Source organism: Hippoglossus hippoglossus, chromosome 7 (genome assembly GCF_009819705.1).
Source record: "Hippoglossus hippoglossus isolate fHipHip1 chromosome 7, fHipHip1.pri, whole genome shotgun sequence".
In the NCBI taxonomy this organism is placed as follows: Eukaryota; Metazoa; Chordata; class Actinopteri; order Pleuronectiformes; family Pleuronectidae; genus Hippoglossus; species Hippoglossus hippoglossus.
In genome coordinates, this window is record NC_047157.1 from 25,963,846 (window position 1) to 25,987,233 (window position 23,388).

Below are 23,388 nucleotides of genomic sequence, written 5' to 3' on the forward strand. Positions count from 1 at the left end.
TAACGTCCGACTCTGTATCCCCACGTTGAGTTTCTCGAGCACTTAGGGAAGATCCTCGCTCGGGGGGAAAGTGGATGGCGGTGGGGGGGCGACAATAGGCCTTTTATGTGGAGAGTTATCCTCATTCCCTTGTGTTCGCCCAAGGGGACCATGTGACCGGCTCATTCAGGTCATGTCGGCCTGTTCAGCCTTTGACCCTCTTAGGAGGGAAGCGACTCCCTCAATGTCCCGTTCGTCCCACCGAGACGTCTGTGAGCGTTAGTGTCCAACGAGCCGAGGTACGACCGTCCTCTGACGGGACGTCGACCAGGGACACCAGCGGTTTGCTCTTTGTTTACTGATAAAGGGATGAAATCTGTTCGTTAAAAAAAACTCCCGTGGTTCTGTCTTTGTGTTTCACTGGACCAGACGGCCCGTTAAGTTCTGGGTTCGATTCCCTGTCGTCAAAATACCCAGATTTAAAGCTGTGACGTTAACGAACCTCTTTTCAAACAGCTTATCTCACCTCGTTATTTTTTTTTACAAGCTATTCACGACATTTAAACCATTGTATTTATTTATGTTTGCCTCGTGAGACGTGACAGATTCGTCTCACGTCTCACGTCCGTCATCGTTCAGCTCGTTGAACTTTATGTTTTTATCGATGAAGCCACTTTTCCACCGCATCAAACATAAAAACTTACTTTTTTATTCCCTTAATTTATGCTCAGACTTTTCCTCACTTCACTTGACGGCTGAAGCCTCGTGGTAACTTCAGATAAACTTGATGTAATATAACATATTGATGTGTAATTTTCTGTTGCTGGGTCTCTCTGCTGGGTTTGATGATGTCGTGAAGTAGCAGTGGGATCATGGGAGTTGTAGTCCCGACCACACAGCTTCTCCGTGGGTCTGATTCCTTCAGCCTTACTCATTCCAGAGCAGAATTATTCTTAGACATCTCCTCCTCATTCCATCTGGTAAAAACCCTGAATGAAGCAGTTTCACGTCTTGTTTCTCTGACACAGGACGTCCTGGAGGAGACGGAACCTGAGCTGCTGCTGACATTTGCTCATTTTGTTCCTCAGAAGACTTGATTTCCAGTCGTCCATTGACTAAAATACTTCTTTTGGTTCAAATATGTTGATAAAATCAGACGATGTAAAAACTGTATCTTTAAAACGTGGCTCAAAACTTGATACAAAGTGAATTGATGACCGTTAATGGCAGAAAACATCAACGCTGACAAGTGTGTGAAGTGGATGTGTGGAGCTGTTCGGCCGTGGTGGAGGTACAAGCTCCACTGGACGAGGTTCTACTTTAAAATGAGGTTGAGTTTGATTGATTGATCAGATTTGATTTGTTTAGCCCATATCCTCAGATCCCAGTTGGTGACGAGCAGGTTGTGCTCCTCTCTCACCACTAGGGGGACACAGACCTGTGTGACTCACTGGCCTCAGGCTCATTGGATCTGGGTGTGTTTTTATTTGATGTGAAGCTGCCCTGTGTTTTCTCTTTGTTGCGGTTAATTCCTGACGACCTGTGCAGTTTGTCTAAAGGCGGCTGAGCTCGTCTCGCGGTGTCTCACACGTCTGTCTCCTGATGCTGGAGTCTCCCCGTTTGATATTTATCTCGAAAGCATAGTTTGAATTCTTTTCACCGCTCACATAACCTGAAATTCAGCCGTGGGTCTGGAGCAGCTCTGTCCTCGCCACACTGGCTGGACTGTTTTGGTCAAATCTGAATGACAATAGCTTCGAAACAACTGACGCCCATGATGTGAGAGAGCACCCCCCCCCCGGGCACCTGATTCTGACCAGAGGAAGTCTGGTGTGGGGCAAAGTCGATTCAGGTCACGTCTCTTGTCGACTCAATTAGGGTCAAATCTAAGAACAAGGACTCGCTCATGTATGTGGACGTTTTTTTAATGTTGTCAACAGTTTGCAGATTCCGTGGCTGAGAGGTCTTACTGGTCAGTAGGACTCTGTCCAGTTAACCTCCCACTTTCTGTCCATGGAACCTGGGGTTTTTATTGTTGTCACCAGACTCGGTTTAGCGTGTCTGGCATGTCGGGGGGGTATGAGGATGATGTGGCTTCATTAACCAGAAGAGCAGATGAGTCACTCAGGGTGAAAACCTGCAGATAAACCACAGACATGACACAGAGAGAGAGAGAGAGAGAGAGACTCATTCACAGACATCAACAGACATCAACAGACATCAACACACTCAATGTGGAACAGGAACTGAGTTTAATCTTTTCAGGAAAAAGCTGAATATTCTCTGGTCCCAGGTTCTTACATTTAAAGACAAGCTGCTTCTCTTTGTCTTATATGACAGGGACTTGAGTATTTTGGGGTTTTGTTTTATTTCACATTTAGATAAATGGTTTGAAGCTCTGGGAAATATAAAAGATTTATAAATTTGTTGACGTTAAGCGTCTACGTGAAAGACGCTTAACGTCAACACACTCGAATAAAGTTAGTTTGGCAAGAACTGCTCCGTCCCACCCGACGCCACCGGTGCAGTTGTTTCCAAACGATAGTGATGGAATGAAGGGGGGGAACATTTCTGACTCATGCACTAAGCGGTCGGCCAATCACAGCAGAGTGGGCTTATCAGGAGGCGGGGCCAAGAGCTGAAATAAAGGTTTCCAGACGAACTATGAGACAAATGTGCAAAACCAGTTCTACCAGCGCCTCACATTAGATTATTGACACAGACAAAATATGAGCTTTTTAAACAGTTAGTTATAAATAGTTTGTCGTATTAATAAATACATTTTTTTCAAACACATATTGTCGTGTTAAGTGTGATATTTTATATTTGAAGAATCAGCTGCTCTGAGAAATGACCTCAGAACTGCTTTGCTGCTTCTGTCCTGTAATTACTTTTTAATTATCTCTGAATTCAGTATTATTCAACATTTATATCCACTAATATCTGGATGTAGCTCAACCTGTCACATGGGATCGTCTGTGGATTCTCTGGATCTGTTTTTATTTTTATTTCTTTCATTTTTATGGACAAGCAGAGTTGATTTATGTAGAGAATAATCTGCACATGGAAAATAATGATTATAATTTGGGAGCACATCTCCTGTTGTGAACTGATCCTGCTTTGCAGGGACTTTTCTCTCCCTCAGTGCCGCCACACAGGAGCTGGTCCAACACTTGCTGCCAATGTGATTGAGAAAGACAATCCTCTTAGCTCAGAGCCTGTTTTCTTTCTAGGCCACCGAATGGCTGAGTGCAGAAGTCCTGTCAGTTCAGCCTGGCTGTCGGATATCCTCTCCCTGTTAAGTTCCTTTGTCCGCTGCGTGGTCGGGTCTCTTTTCAAACACAACCCCCCTCTCCTCCTCTTTACGGCCCGAGCCGGCAGCTGCAGGGTTAATGTTTAGCAGCAGCAGCAGCAGCAGCAGCAGCAGAACATGCAGCCAGGGAGGCAGGAGTTGTAGGAGGAGGAGTGCAGCAGCGAGGTGGTGGGGGCTGGTCCACAGCTGTTGTAGTAGGCAGGGTCTATTGGAGTAGGAAGCCTGCCTCACTCGCCCTGGAACAATGGGAGACATGGCAGCCTCTGCAGACAGCAGAGACACACACACACAATGCACATGCCCAAGGACGGGCCTTTTCTAGCTGGAGCGTAGAGGAAACCGGCTTCCTCGCCACACAGGGTGACGCCACTTCTTCAAGCGGAGAAAATAATCTCCTCCGCAGCCGGAAAACAGAAATGTGAGGTTGTGGCCTCTGTCTCTCTCTCTCTCTCTCTCTCTCTCTCTCTCTCTCTCTCTCTCTCTCTCTCTCTCTCTTTTTCCTCCTCTCTCTGGTGCCCTACGCTTCCTGAGCCGAGGGATCTGTGATGTGGTGACTGGATGACTGAGGCAGCAGGAAGGTGAGCTGACCCAGGATCTGTGTGTTTGATGGAGGGTGAATCTTTTAAAATGTGTAAATACTGATTTGTCTTTACGCTGACGAGCTGCTCTCCTCTTCCTCTGGATCTGTGTTGTGACTCTGTGACAAACTGAAGCAGCTTTTCTCTGAGAATCAAGTGATGTGTCAGCAGAGGAGGAGGTTTGGTTTTATGGTTTTGACTTGAATGGATGTAATGACTCTCAGGGCAGTGTGTGTGTGTGTGTGTCTGTGTGTGTGTCTGTGTCTGTGTGTGTGTGTGTGTGTGTGTGTGTGTGTGTGTGTGTGTGTGTTAGCATTAATATCTTCACATTTAAGGCTCATTCATCATCAGACTGCTTCCGCGTGTTGTCATCTGGATCTTGGTTTCGAACCGACGCAGCATCACGGAGGCTTGTTTTGGTCGCAGCCAAACAAAGTGTCATAAATCTGCCAAACGTTGGTTGTGGGTTCAGCGCCGCCTGAATGTTGTTTTGTGGTCGTGAACAGAATCCGGGCTTGTGTTGCAGCGGAGGGGCAGGGGTGTGTTTCCTGGGTGTGGAGGCTGCCTGGCACAGATTTCAGAAGGATCCCTGCGTCGTGTTTGATTGCTCTCAGACGTACGTGGCGCACATCCAACCTTTCAGGCCTTTTGGGAAGGGGAGCTCCCCTCCGACGTCCCCTCCCCCACCTCCCCTCGCTCCTCATCCCAAATATTGCTTGTGTACGATTCGTCTCGGCTCCTGCAGCCAAACATCAGACAGGAAGCGGCAGCGAGGGAGCCTGCCAGCCTGATTCTGTCTCCCCCACATCTCGCTGCCTCTTTGATATTTATCTGCATCTGTATTAATGATGCAGACAATCGAGTGGTAATAGTGTGTCTGCAAATAAAAACACAACACCAAATTGACTTTGGCCTACATCTTGTGGGGGGGTGGGGGTGGGGGGGGAGAGAAAAGACTCAAGTCTTCTCCGATCGTGTTTAATTCCATCATGTGAGGATTTAGGGTTTTGTCACATTGTTTACATCTCCCGCCTACACAGCAAGAAGTTCAATCTGTGCCTCTCCAGATTGGCAGATGGAAAGGCTGGTGTTTGACATATCCTGAGACGGCCTTGCCTTTGCCAAATCCCCAAGAGTGCGACCGACATGATTTAAGAAGCTTTTGTGCGATTCTTCCTTCTGCTTTTGCGGGTTCTTCTTTTTTGCTTTAGCCTTGCCCTCATTCCCCGACTCACATCTTCTCATCCTCCCTCATCTGCAGCATCACACCAAACCCTTTTCTCTTTTAGAAAAAAGCTTGAATTTCACTCTCAGCATCTCACCGTCGAAAATCAAAGTCCGCCCCCCAGTGAATGGAAACTGATGTGGAGTGCTTGTTGTCTTTTTTTTGTCCTCTGTGATCTGTCGTCTTTGTGATCTGGCTTCGCGACGCGGATCACAGATCACGGCCTCCCAGTACCAGGTTTACCAGCGAGGCCCCCGGCCAGACCAGAGGATCTGCTCTCGCTCTATTAAAACCCAGATTGAGAAGGCAGATGCTCAACACCTCTAATCCCATTCAGTTTGACAGGACCTAACAGGATCAGGCCCTGTTCCCCGACACAAGTGCTTTTAGAAATGAAGAGTTAACGCTGCAGCTCGGTGCCTCAACTTATCTGGAGCGATCAGACAAAACGCTGGTCGAGGAGGCGCCGCGGCAGACGGGCCGCTAAAAGAAACCTTTGTAGAAAGTGGACGTAATTAACAGGGAACTCGGTTAATGGGGGAATCCCACATTAGACGAAAACAAAAAGAAAAATCATTGTGCGGCAGTCGGTGTGTAAAGTCTGCGTGTCCGACATCATCAGAGAGACATAAAAGAGGAGTTCTTAAACGCTGCGTCTGCTGAATTATTCATCCGTCTTTCTTTCATTACACTTTACAATGACTCAGAGATGAAAGGGAAGACGAGAGGAGGGAGATTGAGGAAGAGGGGGCGCGATGGAAGAGGGGGGGGGGGGGGGGGGGGCTTGTGGTCTTGGCGTGGCTGGCGTCTGCCGAGCGCTGGTATCTCCCCGAGGGCACAATGGAGCGTCCTCCCCTGCTCCTGGTTTCCTGTTCACTCGCTGAGCCGAGGAAACCTGCAGAGGTGACATTGGCCTCTCGAACCCCCCCTCTCCCCCCCCTCCCCCCCTCCGATGCAAAACTCCCGCCATGGAACTTCTAAAGATCTCGTCACGCACTCGGCCAAATTCTGTGGTTTCTGTCTCATGATTCTCAGACACACAGACGCGACTGGCAGCGATGTCAGGAGGTTTTTCAGCATGGATGCAGACAGATGGAGGCAGAGAATCGTATCAATTCCAACGTGTGTTTTCTGCTCCTCAGCTCCGAGGTTTTGTCGTTGGGAGACAGAGGCGCCTGACGGAGACTCCCCCCCTCCTCCAGCACCATAAGGAGAGAGACACCCACAGGTGAGTGTGTTCAGAGAAAGAGATGAGCAGTGTTTGGCTTCTGTTTTCATGAGTCAGTTCACCAGGGCTTCACCTAACAACCACCCTCCTGACCCCCACTTTGTCTGAAATACATCGGTAACTAAAAACAAATGCTGATGGCAAGAAGACATGTTTCTGCAGGTTATTTAAACGCAGGTAAACCCACTAAAGAGGAGATCGACTCCTTTCCCGTTGCCAGTAGAGGAGGTTACGTCTGTTCTTACCTCGCTGTCCGAAATAACTAGTTCCCCCGGGCGTCTCAGTTCCATCACCGATCAGAGCCGATAAAACCTGCGTCTACTGCAGAGACATTTGAGCCGTGAGTGACGATTGGATCCGTTCTCATGGCCGAGAAGAGCCAGATGTTAGAGTGTTTTCACTATTATCCATTTGTTTGTTGGTTAGTTTGCAGGTTTACACAAAAACTACTCGATGAACAACCATGAAACTCGGTGGAAGGAATTTAAATTGTTCAGAGAAGAACCCATTACATTCTGGTGCAGATGTGGATCAGGGGCCACATCCAGGATGTTTTATTTTCACTTTCTTTAAGATTGTGAGACTTTTCATAATTTGATAATTGATCTTGATGAAAAGGATCAGACGTTTTTAGACGTGTGTGTAGTGTGCTGCAGACTGACTGTTGGTCCCTGGTGCAGGTAGGAGCTCTGCTGAAGGTTTCCTCTGTGTCTCTGCACGTTTGTCATGTTGGTGGAAACTGAAGAAGCTCGTTCTGTCTCGGTTGTTTTACGCCTTTGAAAGGTTTGAACCGACCTCTGCAGCAGTGGCTTCTGGGTGATTTGTTGTTAAGGACACGATTTACCTCCAGCCGTCGACACATTAGTTTTCCTCTGGTGTCAAGTTTCTTTTTATTTGTTTGCCGGTGAATGCACAGCCGTGTCCCCTCCGCTCACATCTTCACGTACAGGTATCCGCTTGACTCATTTTGGGAGGAACAAAGCAGCACCTGCTCGCTGCTGGGAGGCGAACACGTGATCCTCCCTGTTCTGTTCACTCTGGAACTTGAAGCTGTACTTTGTTTACTCGTTGGACTTGGTGGACGTTCAGACACGAAACAAGAAACTTTGTGCTGCCGGCTTTCACCTCCACACGTTTTTGTTTTGTAGCAGCTTCACTTGTGTTCTCCTCATTTTCACAAGAAAGAAACGGTTTTCATTTTCCAAACCATTGCACATGTTCTATAGAACTAACATGGCTGTGATGTGTGTCACAGTGGATTCTTCCCTGTGACGGTAACGTGTGTGCGGTGCTGCCACTAATCATTGTTTTCATTAGTGATTGAACTGCAGATTATTTTCTGATGTCATTGATCGTCTGTTAAGTGTCAGACAGACGTGAGAGATGCTCTTTGATTCCCTCTGATCGTCCAGCGTCTTGTACAGTGAAGTGCAGCAGCATTAGCTCTGTTTGCATTCCCCTCGTGTCTTCTCGCTGTCGGGCACCGACGGCACCAGCGGCTGTGAGTCTGCCAGCCGAGCTCAGCGGAGGGGGGGGGGCTCCCTGCTCCGCCCGGTCTCTGAGTGCACCGGCCCAGGACGCTCACCATCATCGGGTTGACCACGCTGCAGTTTACAAAGCAGCCAGCAGGATTGTCTCTCTTCCCGTCTCCGTCGATATTTCCGTCCGTTTATTTGCTCTCCCTCTTCCTTTGTCTGGAGGAATCGTTTCAGACGTTCAGACAAAGTGCTGCACATCAAATATAAAGTATTAAATCATAGATATTATAAAAATACAAGTATGTAAGAGCTGCAGTGTTCAGTCCAGTATTGATAATTAACCATTTCAGTTGAGTTCCTGTCAAACTTTAATAAATACTTCCCTTGGGTGTTTTTTTAGTCATGTAAATCTTTATTAGTATTGTGCCTTTTAACAACAAGCTGATTCATGGTGCAGAATCTAAGACATAAAAAGGTATTAAAGGAAAATTCTGGTATATTTTTAAATGGCCGTGTATTTAACAGGAAGCTGCTCAACAAATAAACATGATTTTCACATGAATGATTCCAAACATGAGCTCAAATGGACTAAAACAGATACAACAGGGGAATTAAAATACCTCCATATAAATGAATAGTCCCAAATTGATTGTCACTAAAAACAGCAGCAAACAGGCTGAAGCTGATCTTCAAGAACTGAGACTTCTGGGAGTTTGTTTCTGAATCAGTCTCCTTAAAGAAACTGAACTCTGCCTCTTGGTCAGCTTCGACCTCAGATGGTCTGAGAGCTCTGGACGCTTCACGGCGAAGCAGCAGTTAATCTCTTCTGTGATTGGGCGTCAGTAGAAGGTCGTCTTGGACATGAAGTCCTGTTGGATTCTGGGTATTCACAGAGACGACTCTTCGCTCCGACTCTTAGATTCTTTTCCTCTTGTGGCCTTTTCAGCAGAAACGCTCTGCACATCAGAGGAAACCACAGCGGCAGCAGAACCACATGTTCACGTTATATTTAGAATCACTGCTGTTGTCTTTTGGGCCACGCTGTAATTTCCAATGCGAGCGTTTTTTTTTTTTGCGAACGCACAGAGGGACGAGTGCACGTTTCTCAGAGCCGAGGCCCCGGAGCTGTAATGTGCATTAGTGAGGAGCAGAGCTGGTGTTTGTAACGAGTCGGCATCGCTCCCGTGGCCGAGGTCAAACGGACGAATCATATCTGCTTCCGTTCTTAGACGGGCCGCATTGATCAGCTTCCATTACACGTGTAGGTTGGAGCGTGTTCAGTCGGCTGCAGCTCAATACGCGTCCTTCACTCTGGATGATGCTGCTGCTGCTGCAGGTCTGTGAGGGAGAGGAGAGGTTCTCACTCCACAGAGCGATGGAGCTCGATAATCTTCCTGTAAACGCTCTGCAAACGGCTCCGGTTACAGAAGGCCTGACTCCTCTGACTCCTCAGGAAACCTCCTCAAGCTATTAGACATTTACCAGTAGCTGCTTGTGTTCTGTGTACATATTAATGATGGTTTTGTTTATTAGAGCTCGGTTGGTAGAGGATATGGGTCAATAAGAGCCGTTCAGAGATGTTTTACATTAGAAGATACATTTATTTCCGTAGTTCTACTTTGATATATTTGGTTGTTTTTGTGTTTTCTCTTTATATTACTGTTAGACTGTAAATATGAAGCTTCAGTTACATTTCTTTGTCGTGAGGGTTTGATAACGACATTTATACGAAATTCTTTTACTCCCTAACACCAGTATCAGCAACGGCAGTGGATTTTTGTTTTCACATAGTTATGTAATTATTTACATGTGTTTGTATGTTATTTGTATGTTATCTACCATCAACCTTTTAGGATGAAAACGAGCCTTCGTAGTTAAATCTCAAATACGCAAATAATGTAGATGAACTGGTGCAGTGTCTGTTCTAAAGCTGTTTGTTCTGGTGACGCTGGTTTCAGCTTCAAACAGTAAAAGTGACTGAGCCGCAGCGAAATCCACCGAATCACCTGGATCAGTTCGGTGAAGCTGAACCCAGTCGGCGGAACCCGGTGAGCGTGGCTGGGAACCTGCTGTTGTTGTGATCGGCAACACTGACGTTGATGCGTCTCAAGTCGAGTCGAGATAAGAAATCTGGATTATCCCCGATCCCCTCGGCTGCTGGTCGCCTGGTTATTAATGTTGAATGAGTCACGTGTCCAAACCGGACTGAATTCAACTCTGTACGTTCCGCTGGTCTGTGACAACACAAGTGTGAAGACGATGAGATGAAGGGTTTGTCAGATATGAGCTCCACGTCCACACAGACGGAGATTTATAGAATTAGTAAATAGATAAACATCAACTTCACACTAGTGACTATTTCCATCCAGATGAATTAATGATTAGGTTGATATAAAACTGAAAAATATGGAAAAGCCCAATATGATGACTTCAGATGTCGTGTTTCGTCTGAAGCCTCAAATGTTCCACTTAACCACTGTAGATTAAAAACTCATTTTCATTTATCAAAATAGTTGCAGATGAATTTTTCTCTCCTTGTGTTGAATGAATTATTGAGCAGTAACAGTGCGTTGTTCTGTTGTCTCGGTATTTTCTCACTTCCCTGTGGTTCTCAGCCCGGAGCCTGTTCCTCCCTGCTGAGGACATGAATCTTTAAAGCCGCTGTAATCAGTAGTTTTTTTACACAAACAATGGATCATGTGAGCCGGGGTCACTTGTGGTGATGAGGCCACGGAGATTTATCGCTGTTCCACTGAGCTGTTCCACATCTGGGAGCTCGTGCTGTGGCTTTCACAGGCTGCACCTTCACCGGGGCTGTTTCCAGCTGCAGCTGTTCCTGCAACAGAAAAAAAAAACAAAAGAATCTGCACACGTCTGCTCTTAAAGGCAAACGGACACGACTGGAAACTCGTTGTGAAACACAGGGAAGCAGCTCCACAGCCACATCGTTCCCTCGGGAGTCGGTTGAGACCAAAAGCGGAGCTAAAACGAGGCGAACGCTGGACTCTGCGTTCGCCAGATGTTCTTCAGACTCCAGTTGAGTGATGGCGTTGCTCCGTCACAGCTGGATGAGTGAGGGAGCAGCAGTCCTTCACTGCTTCAGCTCCAAACGTGATAATAGTTCGTGTTTGAATGTGTGTGAATCATTTCCTGAAGGAGCTGCAGCAGCCGGACGGTTTTAAAGTGCTGCGTTTGTCGGGGACTATTTTCAGCTGTGGATTCATACATATTTGATGCTCATGTGAGAATTTCCAGCAGCACGATGGTGTTTGTGAGACTGAGTCAAGATGAAGTACTGTGTGTGTGTGTGTGTGTGTGGTTGTGTGAGTGATTGTGTGTGTCACTGTGTCACTGTGCTCATTGATGTGTTTGGTTCTCGGACCACAGTGCAGCATTGTGGTTCAGAACAATGACAGATCAGAGTCTGGTCACACACACACACACGACTGTTGTTTGTTAATTGTTAGTTTTTAGTTTTGGTCTTTTTGTGTCATTTGTTTTTAATCCCAAAAAAGAGTTGATTATCACCAGACTCGTCACGAGGAAACAAGTCGAACCTCTTGTGTGTTTCAGTCTTTAATTGATGGATTTACGTTAAATCCATCAATTTAACATTTATAAGAATTACACAAACATTTATTAAATGATAAATGAAGGTTTTATCTGTGCAGAGTAAAGTCCAGCCCACAGGAGGAGATCAAGATGTTTGCATATTCATTCATTAAGATTTATAATGTTATAATATTATACATGTGAGGTGTCGCCCTTTAGGTTTATTTAAAACAAGACCTTTGACTGAATGAAAAACAAAATTAGGATTTAAATCAGTAAAACATTCCACTAATAAGATGAATAAATCCGGGCTTGTAAATATTTTCATGCTTTTTCTTATTTTATGTTTTGTTTATGAATTTTTCAGTTTTATAATCAAGCAGCTCGGCTGAAAAACAAAAATCAGAAGAATCAACACCAACCGCTTAATAGACACATGCTACACAGATACTGTGTGTGTGTGTGTGTGTGTGTGTGTGTGTGTGTGTGTGTGTGTGTGTGTGTGTGTGTGTGTGTGTGTGTGTGTGTGTGTGTGTGTGTGTGTGTGTGTGTGTGTGTGTGTGTGTGTGTGTGTGTGTGTGTGTGTGTCACCTGTCAGCTTTAACGCTGCAGGAAACTGTGCTAGTCCCTGATTGGCCTGCAGCCACAGAATCAGGCTCCTCTCATCCTCTCTAATGATCCTTAAGACTTGACCGTGATCTGGGTCCACGTCGACGACACATACTTCACTGTTCGGCTCTGACCATCAACACACAGACACACACACAGACACACACAGACACACACAGACACACATCTGGAGCCGTGCCCAGCAGACCGGTCCTCGCCCTGCAGGGCACCGCGCTGCCAGGCTCCGGCCGCCTGCGAGCTCAGCGTGGAGCTGCAGTCTGATCTGTGGATTTGTTGAATCCTCGTATCTGAAGCAGAGAATTATGGACACAGGCTCGTGTGTGTGTGTTGCGTGATGAGGAGAAAAAACTCTGCAGCGGCTCGGAAACCGAATCCTGTGGCTGATTTGTAAACAGAGGGAGAGGTGAAGGTAATAACGTTAACGTCAGTGCTGGGGGGGGGGGGGGGCAGCGTCTGTTGTGGAGCAGACGTCAGTTCAGTCCGAGCTCTGCTGTGTGTGTTGGTTTGATGTGAGAGGTTCACTGCAGACGGCAGAGAGCTGGAATCATCAATCGATTATCAATTGATTTTGAAGAAGAAGAAGAAGAAGAAGTCACTGTTCTCATCTTCCAGAAATATAAAATTAAACTATTAAAGATGTCGCCTGTGGGAAACTAATCTCCACTGGTGCCACCCTGGGAAAACTGAAGTCTAGTGTATGGTTCACGTTGTTTTACTTGTTGGACCTTTTCAGTGTGAAATATTGTCAATATGTTTTAGCCGCTACTAGAAATCCCTTCTCCCTCCCACTGGTATGACAGAGTAACGAGCAGCAGCGATTTCCTGGAAAATAAAATGTCAGTTTCGTGTGAAAGTGCTCGGTTTAGAATCGATACTTAGATTTGTGTTGACTGAACCGGTTGTTTTGTCGCAGGTCCGAGAAGAAGCCAGTAAATCTTCCACTTTCTTTCACATTGTGCGTTTATTTGTGCGTTTACACAGATTTCTCCGAGAATAATTTATGGATCTCGGTGAAAACGATCATATTTAGAGGACTGATATTTATGAGTCTGGGAAATGTTTGTGCAGCTTGATTGATTTTAAAGGGACATAGAAGCTCCACTTAGTTATGTCAGTAAGCTAAGATGGTGAATATGGGGATTATTGAGGCCAGAAATTCCAACTTTATTGTGGCCTTTTACGTCTGCTGCTAAATTGTAGACTCCTCATCCTCCCTCATACGTCCACTCAGTTTTATTATCATTATTTAACCAGGTTTGTCCCGTTGAAATTTAAAATCTCTTCAAGGTTCTAGGGTGAATTTAAACGGCTCTTTGTCAAACTGTTAACTTGTGTGAGTTTGACTTTTTGTCAACTTGTCTGAATCACTTCTGCATTTTACTTATTCTGTTTCACTGACTCTTCATCGTCTGCGTCTCCAACCTCGTTTCTTTTTTGTGATTTCACCCTTTTCTCATTGTTTAATATTAATGTTTTTTTTTAATATTTTTTTTGAATTATTGATGTCAAGTTCTATTGAAGTGAACTTTACATACTCGGGAGGATAATGTCACAGAAGTGAATCTGCTTGATGCAAATCTGATGCAAACACTGTCTGGTTTGAATGAAAAGTGTCTCTTGCAGATAACAGAGACATTAGTCGTGTCTCTGCTCAGACGAATGAACACACACACAGGGACTGTGGAGAAATAGAGGAAGCTCTGGTGATGGTTTGTTTCCTGCCTCAGACGCCAGCTTTGCTTTGTGAGACACTTTCTCCTCCTGTGCTGCAGATGCGAACAATGTCCGACGAGACCGAACAGAGAATGTGTGACGAGGACTTCGGCTCGGACGAGGAGGGCGAGGAGGCGGACGTGGAGTCGTACCTGGAGGACAACAGCAGCGAGCTCATGGACCGACTCCGAGAACTGGAGGTGAGAAAACCCCCAACACATTTTAAAGAGAAGCAAACTGAAGACGAGCCATTTAGTCTTTCAGTAAAATATAAAAACCTGCACTTTATTAATACGACTTTACCTGAATTATCTTCTCTAACTTCACTTTCGAATGCAGCTCGTTCGTGACCGATCCCTGTTTTAGAAACGTCTTTTTTGACAGATTAATCTTTATTTTTCTTCAGTTCGTGTCTGATGCACAACATGAACTAATCTGTTCATCTGCTGTGTTTGTTTTTTCACATCTTCTTTCATCACAGGCCGAGAATTCTGCTCTGATTCTGGCGAATGAGAGTCAGAGAGAAGCGTACGAGAGATGTCTGGACGAGGTGAGCGTCGTGCTGCTCAATATGAAGTGAATGAAATAATAACTCCAGTCTGCTCAGTGTGTGAAATGCTCTCTGGTGTTTTCAGGTGGCCAACCACGTGGTCCAGGCTCTGCTCAATCAGAAGGTAACGTTGTGTGTGGATTTCTTTGCTGTGGAATCACAGACTGAGGTGCGTCAGTTGTCTCACTGCCCCGTCTGTCCCCGAACAGGATCTGAGAGAGGAGTGCATCAAGCTGAAGATGTTGGTGTTTGACCTGGAGAGACAGAACCGAGCTCTGTGTGAGCTTTTCCAGCAGAAGCTGCCCAACCACCCCGCCGCTCACTACCAGGTAACCCAGCTTCCTCTGTGACGGTTCAGGACCGAGTCCGTCTGAGGAGCATTAACCCAAAAGAACGTTATTATTACAAACAGGAAAGGAAAGAGATTCTAGTTCTCAACAAGGGAACAAACCATCAGAACCAAATCAGATCAAATGGATCAAATCAGAAGAAGAAGTTTGCAGACACATAGTTTTCATGTTGGGTAACGACTCTGAACTCAGTGACTGCAGATCTATTCTACTCGGTCATCTTCAAACTATATGTGGATTATTTAGAAGTTTAAAAGTGCTGTAAATATGTAATAAAAAGTATTTGCCCTTGAAGTGCAGAGAAGTAAAAGTATTAGTGACACAAACTGGAAATTCAAGATTAAAAAATTCACTGTATCGTCTTTCAGACCAGACACAAGTGCACAGTAGAAAGTTTGTGAATGAAATTACACATAAATGGATAAATAAGAAAACGTAAACGTAGCAAATAATTATTGGATAGTGGATAAAATTACATGTACTGATATTAGATAAACGTACAGTTAGGCTGAATTCAGTGTGTGTGTGTGTGTGTGTGTGTGTGTGTGTGTGTGTGTGTGTGTGTGTGTGTGTGTGTGTGTGTGTGTGTGTGTGTGTGTGTGTGTGTGTGTGTGTGTGTGTGTGTGTGTGTCAGTGCACAGCTCAGATTTTGAATATCCTCCTCTTCTCCTCGGCCTCGCTCTCTCTGACTCTGTAATGGATCAGTCTTTATCAACACACAATGTATCTCCTGGACTGTCTGTGTATAAAATGTCCTCCTGGTGTAAACAGTGTCGTGGTAATGACCTCGTGAATCTCGTGTTTCAGGTGCACGCAGGACCCCCCCCAGAATACAATGCACCGCCGCACAATGACTCTGCCAAACAGGTGGAGCCTGCACAGACCGAAGCACAAGCCAAGGTGATTATCACACAGTGAATCCAGAGTCTCCATCTGTGTGAGACGTCACAACACACTCTGACATTTTAACTGTTCCTTAAAACAAGACCTCTGCTGCTAATCTCCCCCCCGCACTCACTTCCTGTACGCATGCACTCAAAGGTCTGTGAGTTGTGTGTTGATAAAGATCGTTTTTCTCTCCGCAGGGAAACGGCTACCGCACACAACATGCCTCCCCGGGCCCTCGTGGCCCCGCCGCCTCCATGGAGGCCCTGTCTCCCTTCTTCAAGAAGAAAGCACACATCCTGGAGGTCCTGCGCAAGATGGAGGAGACCGACCCTCTGAAGTTCCACCCGTCCACTGCCAGCTTGTCTTTCTGCGACTACAGCCAGGTGCTCATGTCCACGGAGGCGGTTCTGGCCACCGCAGACCCTCTTCCCTTACAGTGCAAATCCCTCCACACACACTGCCGCTGCTCCTGCTCCGACGCCGACGCACACCCGCATGTTAACGGTGACGGGGCGGTGAAGTGTGAGGGAGGGAACACCTGCTGTTTACACTGCAAGAGGAGCACGGACACTCCTCTGAAGCCATGCAACCACGTCTGTACTCCTCCAAAAGCCAGCTCCGCCCCCCAGAGCCATGTTGTTCCTGCAGCTGCTGCGAGCGAATGTTACAGTAAGTCTGTTCCCCCGTCCAAACAATGTACCAAGAATGAAGCCCACCAGCAGCCAGCGGGCGCCGCCGCCCACTCGTCGGCCCCAGAGGCAGCCGATCCGAGTGTGGAGGTGCTGGGAGCGGAGCAGGAGGATCATTCAGCAGAGAGTTGTCTCCCCGCCCCTGAGGAGCTCACCGGTTTCTGCCCCACGACCCACCTGCCAACTTCTGTGAAGGAAATCTCCCACTGTGACATGGAAATCAGCGATGGCGTTCCCAATGGTTTGGCGCTGTCCTTCATCAACAACAACACGAGTGAGCCCTCGGCCGTCGCAGAGACAGACGGCATGGATCCGGAGGCCTCCTCTGTGAGAGCCGGGGCCTCCGTCAGCCCCAGCCCCTCCTGCCTCAGTGAGGTCAAAGCCGCCGCCATCAACTCCCCGTCCAAACTGCTCAAGTTTTTAAAGATTCCCTCGATTGGGGAGAAGTCTCAGCCTTCACCTGCCGCCGTCCGTCTGAGCCCCCAGCTCACCCGCAACTCCAGGATCCCCTGTCGCACCAACAATTACGAGGTGTACCACTCCCCTGTTCCCACTCGCCGAGCCACCACCACAGAGAGGTGCCGGCAGCCCCCGCCGCCTCCGTCCCGGTCTGAGTCCTACCCCGCCACACACTCAGCACCAACCTCCCCTCCGCAGCCTGAAGACGTCTGCTCCTCGCCCGCTAAGGAAATAAGCTACAGCAGCTTCTCTGCACCTAAAGCCAGCGCTAACTCGAAGATGAGCGTGCCTTCCTCCACCTCCTCTTCCTCACCCAAAGTCTCCCAGAGGGTCCCTCATTATGAAAATGTCTGTGACATGTCCACCAACTCCAGGGAGGAGGAACCAACCCAGGGCCTGGAGAAAAGAACCACTCTTCCATCTCAAGCGAAGGCGAACGGCAGCGAGAGGAAGCTCGTGAAATCGCTGCCAGAGAGCGCAATGAATCCCCCCCCTCAGCGAAAGCAGTCTTCCTCCTCCACGTCGGAGTCCACGTCGGACGATGAAGAGGATTCAGACAGCCCGGTGTGGGTGAACCATCACAGCCTGCCCAACACCTCCGCCCTCGGCAAACCTCAGGGCAGAGCCAACTACTCACGAGCCAGAGAGAAACTGCAGCCTGACATAAGGGAGGTCCCTGTGCCGAGCTCAGAGGTCGCTAAGCCGCCACCGCCTCCACCTCCAGCCAGGAGGAGCGACTCCTCTTCCATCCCCAAGAGGCCTGCGCCCGGGGCGGTGAGATCCCAGGCTGACTCCAGTCACCATGCTTTCAAAGACCGGCTGGCTGCCCTGGGGAAGCTGAGGAGCTCTGAGGATTTACAGGTCGGCCTCCATTCGGTCGACCCAGCGAGCGACGCTTCCTTCGGCGAAGAGCGGAGTAAGACGGTGGAGAGGCCGTTGGAGCAACTCAAAGAGGAGCAGAGACACTCGAAGTACACAGAGTCTCCGGATATTAAACCTAAAGCTGTAGGCGTTGGTTTGAAGTATCCGGGGTCGTCTCAGCTCTATGATCAGGCAATGAAATCTCAGTCTTCTGCTCCAGCTGTGGTCAAACAAGAACTGTGTGTGATGAAGGCCGAAGGCCCCAAGAGCAGAATCGGTCTCCCCTCCCCCAACGCTGACACTCCGCAGGTTCTACGCAACAACATCAAGTGTCCCGGCTCCTTGAATCTGGCGTATAACGTCAAACCTGGTCCTCACAGTAACAGCAGCCCCAACAAAATCCCCCCGAAGTCGCCGTCCAAACCTTGTCCGGCCCCGTCCGTCCACAGAGGGGCGAAGCCCCCAGAGGCCCCACGTTACTCATCCAAATCAGAAGAGAGGACCAAGATCAGCGGGAAAGGGAAAAAGAATCCGATGTTTGGGGACAGCCTCCCGCCGCCTCCTCCGAGACCTCCCACCTCTGAGGGGGAGAAGCCGGTGCCGCCGGTGCCCTGCCCGCAGTCCGCCATCGAGCAGAAGGTGATGAAGGGCATCGAGGAGAACCTGCTGAAGCTTCAGGAGCAGGACAGAGGAGGGCAGACCGTCGAGGTCAAGCAGAAAGCCTCCAACGGCATCGCCAGCTGGTTCGGCCTGAAGAAGAGCAAACTGCCCGCGCTGAGCCGCAAGGCCGACGGCACCAAAGCGAAGGACGAGAAGAGGGAGTGGAAGATAACCATCCCCTCGGTGAGCAGGGACTCGGTGAAAATTGCCAGCAGGTGTAAAGAAGGCGTGGAGGGTCTGAACATCTCGACCCTGATGGAGAAGGCGGAGGGGCTGCGTCGGGCCCTGGAGGAGGAGAGGGCGTACGTGGAGAGGTCGGGCCGGGGTCACTCCTGCGAGGTGGTGATGGACCCGACTCAGGGACAGCTGGCGGTCATGTACCGGGGAGCGCGCTCCGACAACTTCATGCAGCAGCTGCTGAACAGGTGAGAACACGACGAGGACCAGTGGATTCTAAAATTAACGAAACAACAACGAGCAGATTTAAAGGAGAAGTTTGACATTTTGGAAAATAAACGTGATTGCACTTTGTGTTTTATAGTCATGGTCGTATTCTCGTCTATTTGTGGGTTTTTAGTTTATTCTCTTGTGTTTTAAATCGTATTGAGTCTATTTGAGTTGTTGTTTATAACTGAAACACTAAAAGAACATTTCAGTCTCTGTATCATTAGTTTATTTTGTTCTGAGTTTCCTGATTGTGTCTGTGCAAAGCATTCTGGGATCCTGGTATCACAGCAACAGCTGTTCACACAAAGTTGTGTCGTCTACAAAATTAAAACGTACATTCTGACCCCGTTTGTGCCTCTTTAACTTTGCTCCAGTGTCACTTTTATCTTCCATAATCTCAAACTATTTCTTAGAGGACAAATCTAACACAAACAATTTATTTATTTGTCAGGAAGAAGCATCAGTATTTACTTTACTGGACAGATGATTACATCATATAAAAGGATGTGGGATGAGTCGGAGTAAAGAGCGGATCCAGGAATTAAGTTTCTCTTTATTTAACGTTGTGAGTTCGGGCGTTTTTCATAATTCATGCAGAGATGTGCATGAAATAAAATCATCTGTAAAGTGAACAGGTGACGTTTGTGCAGATCTGGATAATGATTTGAATTCTGTGAATGAAAAAAACGTATTTTTAGGGAGTTGATCTTTATTCAGTCTCAAATGTTCCTTTCAACTACATCAGAGGACAGACAGTGGACGATGAAGTTTAAAAAAGACAAGACACCGTGACGACAGAAAACAAAGTAAGAATAATCAAGATGGCACAAAACCACACAGAGTAAAATAAAGATCATCCCAGAGAAAATACTACTTCTATACTCTGGAAGTGGAGGTTATATTCCTCTGTGTGTTTCTTTGTTAATTAGCAGGATTATGCAAAAGCTACTCAGCCGATTTCCATGAAATTTTGCGGGGGTGGGACATGACCCACTTCAAGGTAGATCCGGATCAGGGGGCGGATTCAGGGAATTGTTTGTTTCCCTTTCTTTAACAATCTGGGATTTCCTTTGATTTCTCAGAGAATAATTCATGGATCTTGATTAAACAAGTTTAGCGGACTGATATTTATGTGAAATTTGGTGCAAATAGAAATCTGGTGAATTTAAATGTGGTTTCATTCGGAGACTGTTCGGCCCAATGGAGGTTTGAGCTCTGTTGACAAATGATTAAGATCCTGGATCCGCCCCCTGATTCCTTCTCTGCCCACATCCTTCCCCCAAGTTTCAGGGAAACTGAGTCGTTCTTGCATCATCCTGCTAAATATCAAACCTCAGTGAAAACACAATAAAACAGCAACAACTCTGCTCGGGCAGCAAAAAGACACAAATATAATACAACAATCCTGATGTTGCTGTTGATGACATGTTAGAAGACGCAGCTTTACATCTGTACGACCAGCTTGAAAGACACAGGACACGTTCTCAGGGAGTTAACCTCTGATAACTACAACAGTTATGATCCGAGTTGCTCTGTGGGTTTTGTGGATTGTGAGATTCGAACTGAACGTTTGTGTTCGATGCCGACAGAGTGGACGGGAAGGAGGTGATCAGCGTGCCACAGCGCCGGCTCTCGTTCGACTGCAAGACCTCGAAGCCGGTGTTCGCTCAGCAGAGCGACGTCATCAGTCGAGACGACATGGAGAAGGTACGTCTCATTGTTTCTCTGTAGACTCACAAACTAAAACCTCCTTCATTTGATGCACCGAGCTCTCAGACTCTCAGTTCACTCACTGCTCCGTCTTCATGCAGGGATCAGAAAGAATCGGCAAAATCACATCAGATGACAACCTTGCAGATCACTCTCAACACTTCGCAGGTAAGAGTCACTCACACTAAGCTTCCCACAGTTTTAAAGATTCACAAGGATTTTTTACACTGCAGTTTTTGTACTTTTACTCAAGTTGAGGATCAGAGTACTTCTTCCAGAACTGCAAATGTGACGGGACAGAAGTTTTTTTACTGAAACACATCATTTCCATTCTGAGGGGAAATTAATTGGCTTTAATTAGCATATCAGAGGGTAAACAAATGAGGGCAGGCCCCCGAGGAGAATCGATTCTGATGCTGCAGACAAAGATAAAATAAACTCTGGGGGATTGATTAATTCACACAGTTGCTTTGTGCCTTTTTAAAGATGATGTGAGTGTTTCATTGATTAATTCCTTTATGTGATTCCACATTAATCTCTCTCCTCTGTCCTCTGCAGGTTCTGGTGCTTCCACGTACACGCTGGACAGCGGCATCGGCACGTTCCCTCTGCCCGACTGCAGCAGCGGTGCAGCAGGACGCAGCCTGTCCAAGACGAGGGCCGGGGCGGAGCACCACTCCTCGGGCTCCCCGGGGAGGGCCGGGCGACGGGCTCGCACCCTGGACCGAGAGCTGCCGTCGCAGGACGAGTGCTACACGCCGCACAAACAGCTGATTCCCACCATCCAGTACGGTTCCGTGCTGGAGGGAAGAAGCTCGGCCGGCGTCCTCCGGGAAGGTGCCGACAAACTCACACACACACCAAACGAACACACACACACACACACCGAACCGACCGACACGTTCGTCCATAAAGAAATAACAAGTAAATGTAAATGACCAACATGAGAAATACTCAGTTGTATTTATCTTTTATCTACAGACAAAGAAGCTCACGCAGCGAACATGTTTTCTCCTCGCTCCAAAACCTGGACTTTCCCGAACCTCAAGACTCCGGCAGGACCTGCGGACGTGTACCTGGCAGTGGAGGAGGAGGAGGAGGAGGCGGTGACGTTCGCATCACAGTTCAGAGCGGTACGTCTGGTTAGATGAGTTGTGGAGCTAAATTCTCAAGATTAAAAGGTTGGAAAACCAGCCAATGTTTTCATATTAGCTGCTATTTACTGTCAATTACTCATATTTAATTTGTTTCTCAGAAATACCCTCATGATTTGCAGCTTAATACCAAGAAAGTTAACTTAAAATATGGGACTGATTTTATGTGATTTCTATCTAAATTCATTACGGTTTTATGGATTATTTGTCGATGCTTAATAAAAACCTTGAGAAGAGATGAAGTGAGTCAGTGAAAGTAAAATAAGATGAGATGAACCTTCATCTTCTGGAGAGGAAAGCCACTTTGCAGTGAAGTCGAGATACATTTTTAAATCTCTGGCTTCTTACATAATGTAAAAACACAGAACCATATTCTCCCTTTACAAATTATTAATCAGCTGAATATTAAAGATTCACACTCGGGCGAGTTCTGTAACCCACTTGTTTTTTTTAGCACTTGGAAGATGTTGCATAAGATGAGACGTGTGACCTAAACTGCCGCTTCCTCTCCAGAGCGTGAAGGCCGGCGGTCCGTCCCCCAGCCGGGCGGTGGACCCCTGCAGCCTCCCCGTCCCTGCCCAGTCGGGGATGAGCCGCAGGGGAAAGACTCGCACCCCCAGCGTCCCCGAGATGAGCCGGGACGGCGGGCTGGAGCTGCTCAGGGAGAGGCCGGAGGAAGCCCTCTCCCCGAGCCGCCCTCAGGTCCTGGAGACGCCCGAGTCTCTGAGCGATTCTCTGTACGACAGTCTGTCGTCCTGCGGCAGCCAAGGATGAACCCCGGAGACGACCGGGGAGACAGATCCTCTGAAGACGACAAGACCCAGCGCCGCTCTGAACACGTCTCCTGGTCACTGGCTGTGCTGTGATGCTGCTGACCCGCCGCCGCCTTCGAGGAAAAGAACCGCGCCCTGTTGATGTCCGCAAAGAATAATCAGGTGACGTCTCATCCGACGCTGCAACTGGAAAGATGGATCGATAGACTTCTCCTCAGGATTTCCAAAAACGTGAAGCCAAAAGTCGCCCAAGTATAATCGATTGTTCACTTTTTCACAGTCAGACCTGATTGTGGACGCTTCTCTTTAACTCATGTACAGGACTACAAGACGCATGGCCACGCTCATGATTAGCACAACACGCCGTCGCTCCCGGTAACCGTTTGGCAACCTTTCAGACTTTGGTTCGAGGAAGCGGTGAAGCACCGATCGGCTCAACAGCCGACGAACTGTATCAACACGTCCGCTCTGTTCTCGACGTCGTTTCATCGCATCAACTGAGAAAAAAAAACTAAAAACACGGAGCTCTGAAAAAAAAAAAAAAGAATGTTCATGTCTGTGATTCTTAAATCGCTCAACTCATGCATCACGATTTTAAATGTACAAACGATTTTATTGATCATGTTGATATTGTTTTTTGTGGCCGAGGACGGTCGTCAGAATATGTCTGTTTGAAATCATGCTACATTTAAAAGGTAATATATACCAGCAATAATTACATAGAAAAGAGAAATGGCTACACTATTCGATGAATATGTATTTCTATTATTTATTTATTTTAAATGTTCATCATCTGCAGTCGTCTTTTATTTTGTAATCTCTCTCTCTCTCTGTGAAACTTGCCGTCTCCTCGCTTCGTAGATTTACGTTCATATCCTGTATCTCAACATCTCTGTTGCTGTTCGTTCCGTAGCCACTAGAGGTCGTCTGTACCTACTGCCGTTTTTCAACTTTCTAATTAAAATGTTTTGATTTACGTCTTTGTCGTTTTTTTACCTCTGATGAGGAGGTCGTGTTTTCACCCGCGGGGATCGAACCACCGACTTGTCGGTTAGGGGACGACCCTCTACTCTCTCTAGATACTTGTATTGTACTGAAGGATTTTTATTTTGTGCTACTTGATATTTTTAATCCACTCATGTGACAGTTGT

The 23,388-nt window shown here is 47.2% G+C and overlaps 1 protein-coding gene across 3 annotated transcripts; it reads left to right on the forward strand.

Moving 5' to 3' along the window:
- Positions 1-3,426: 3,426 nt before the first annotated feature.
- nckap5l (NCK-associated protein 5-like) lies at positions 3,427-23,213 on the forward strand. Of its 3 annotated transcripts, none has more exons than XM_034590545.1 (14): positions 3,427-3,870; positions 6,238-6,323; positions 13,756-13,896; positions 14,178-14,246; positions 14,332-14,370; positions 14,456-14,575; positions 15,404-15,496; positions 15,682-18,578; positions 20,190-20,307; positions 20,412-20,478; positions 20,869-21,147; positions 21,292-21,443; positions 21,978-22,325; positions 22,365-23,213. In XM_034590545.1, the coding sequence occupies exons 3-13, from the start codon at positions 13,756-13,758 to the stop codon at positions 22,236-22,238; spliced, it is 4,236 nt and encodes a 1,411-aa protein (XP_034446436.1). In that variant the 5' UTR covers positions 3,427-3,870; positions 6,238-6,323; the 3' UTR covers positions 22,239-22,325; positions 22,365-23,213. The 3 variants fall into 3 exon arrangements, with proteins under 3 accessions (XP_034446436.1, XP_034446437.1, XP_034446438.1); XM_034590546.1 differs by having other exon boundaries at positions 3,427-3,715; XM_034590547.1 differs by having other exon boundaries at positions 3,427-3,710.
- The last annotated feature ends 175 nt before the right edge of the window (positions 23,214-23,388 follow it).